The sequence below is a fragment of the Miscanthus floridulus genome, chromosome 17, assembly GCF_019320115.1.
Source record: "Miscanthus floridulus cultivar M001 chromosome 17, ASM1932011v1, whole genome shotgun sequence".
NCBI lineage: Eukaryota > Viridiplantae > Streptophyta > Magnoliopsida > Poales > Poaceae > Miscanthus > Miscanthus floridulus.
Window position 1 is genome coordinate 71,838,867 of NC_089596.1, and position 2,012 is coordinate 71,840,878.

Here is a 2,012-nt window from a genome sequence, read left to right on the forward strand (position 1 = left end):
ATGAGTCACGCTCTATACACTGATCTGTGATGGAATAGGAACAAGATAAAGTAAGTTAAGTTTAAGGAATAAGGTGAGATCAAGGGGGAAAATGTTAGTTATGATCTCCACTAATTGGCCGGGCCTTTGGATCCGCGCCCTGATCGAGAGCGCCCAACTGCTCCATGGTTAGTGGCCCCCTGTCGCACATCACCATAAAAGGGAGGTGGGGGACGGGGCACATGACACGAGGTTCCCCTGAGCTATCAGGCGCCCCACCGACCATTCCTTAACGCGAATCGATCCAGAGAGAAGGTGCTGTCAGCGACGGGAAGCCACTACCGACCTCACCATCGCCTCTGCATCGCCACCACCGCGCCTACGCTGCCACGCGACAGCGGCGTCCACATTGCTGCGGCGCCATGGACCCAACTGTGCTAAGGCGAGGTACATGAACAGTTCCCCATCTAAGAGCAGTTTATCCCCTAATCTACGTTTTAGAGGTACTGCAACCTCTCACTCACATGTATACCCGTTGATCCCTTCATAACCCATGATCTGGACATGCTGTATATATGGCCTATATAAATTACTCCTGAACATGATCACAACCAGAAAAAGAAAATTGAAGAGCGCATAAAACAATCACAAGCACGGTGAAAATCAACAGAGGAGTTAAAAAATTACGGCCTGCTGCAGAGAGCTGCTTCCAGCCCTTGACAAGCCAACGCACTGCTCCACACGTCGTCGTCGCCGGCGAAGCCGTCCTGAAGGTTCATGGCGTCCTCGGGTAGCGAATCGAACGGCTCGTACTTGGCCCCAAGATGCCACGTTGACGGTAGGACCAGATCCCCGCCGTCCGGAGGCAAACCCAGCGAGTCGTAGCAGCACGGGTCCACGCTGAGCGCCCCAAGCGCCGCCTCCGCACACGCGTCGTAGGGGCACTGTGGCGGGGCGGCGCTTGGCTCCGCCGCGCTCGCCGTCGCGGACAGCTCGCCAAACCCGCCGTCCTGCGTCGTGAACGGCTGCTGATCCTGCGGTGGGACGACGACGGGGCTCACGTCTTCACCTGACGACGACCCACTCAAGGTGTCGAGCGATTCCGGCACGACGGCGGCGGCGCACGGCTCGGCCGCCGCCGCAGGCTGATGGTTCAAGAACTTGGCGTACAGCAACGCCAGGTCGATCGTGGATCCCTCGGGCGCCACGACGGACGGATTCTCGGCTGCGTCGTCCGTCGTCGGCTGCTGGCACAGGCCGACTGGGCTGCCGATCATGCCTTCCAGCAGCAAGTCCGGCCGCAGCGTGGCGGGGGACGACGACGACGACGGCGACGACCGGTGCGAGAACGCCGCCGCCGCCGCTGCGCCACCGCTGGCCGCCGCCACGGCAGCGGCATCGACGGCGGCCATGGCTCGCACCACCGGCTTGCCCCGGCGGTTCTTCCGGCAGCCGCCGCCGACGGGCACGTTGCGGAGCGAGCCGCCCTTGGTCCAGTAGCGGCGGCAGCCCTTGCAGAAGTAGCGGGGCTGGCTGAGGCTGTAGTTGTTGTAGTAGCAGAACTTGGTGTTGGGCGAGTCGCAGCGCGGGCAGCTGGGCGCCACCTCGACGACGTTCGGGCGGTACCGCCGGTGGTCCAGCAGCACCGCCGCCCGCCGCCCCGGCGCGTAGGGCAGCATGTTCTCGCAGTGAGAAGACAACATCCGTGTAAGTGTAACGACGGTGGTGTTGCGGTGGTGCGACGAGAGGAGGATGTTGGAGCTCTCGAGCAGGTGGTGCGACGAGGAGAGCTTCATTTGTCAGTGGAGATCGAGTGGATGGGCCGTTTTATATGTGTGGCATGTGTGGCGAGACGAGACGAGTGGTGGTTTACCCTGCTTCGTTCTAGTTTCTTCGGTGGGTGTTGGTGCATGTGGCATGCGATCGAGCCTGTGTCTGTGTGTGCGCTGATCGCCACGGATGCGTCCAAGCTGTGGTTTGCAGACATGAGTGACCTGCAGCTAGCGTACGTCGTGAAATGGAAAACTGGCAAA

At 60.9% G+C, this 2,012-nt stretch overlaps 1 protein-coding gene across 1 annotated transcript; it reads right to left on the reverse strand.

Annotated features, from left to right (window-relative positions):
• Window positions 1-544: 544 nt before the first annotated feature.
• LOC136518725 (dof zinc finger protein 4-like) lies at window positions 545-1,811 on the reverse strand. The gene has a single exon (XM_066512412.1). The coding sequence runs from the start codon at window positions 1,773-1,775 to the stop codon at window positions 663-665; it is 1,113 nt and encodes a 370-aa protein (XP_066368509.1). The 5' UTR covers window positions 1,776-1,811; the 3' UTR covers window positions 545-662.
• Window positions 1,812-2,012: the final 201 nt, after the last annotated feature.

Bases quoted from the DNA above. Each gene is read 5' to 3' on its own strand.
- LOC136518725 (XM_066512412.1), bottom strand. From the start codon at position 1,775: ATGAAGCTCTCCTCGTCGCACCACCTGCTCGAGAGCTCCAACATCCTC.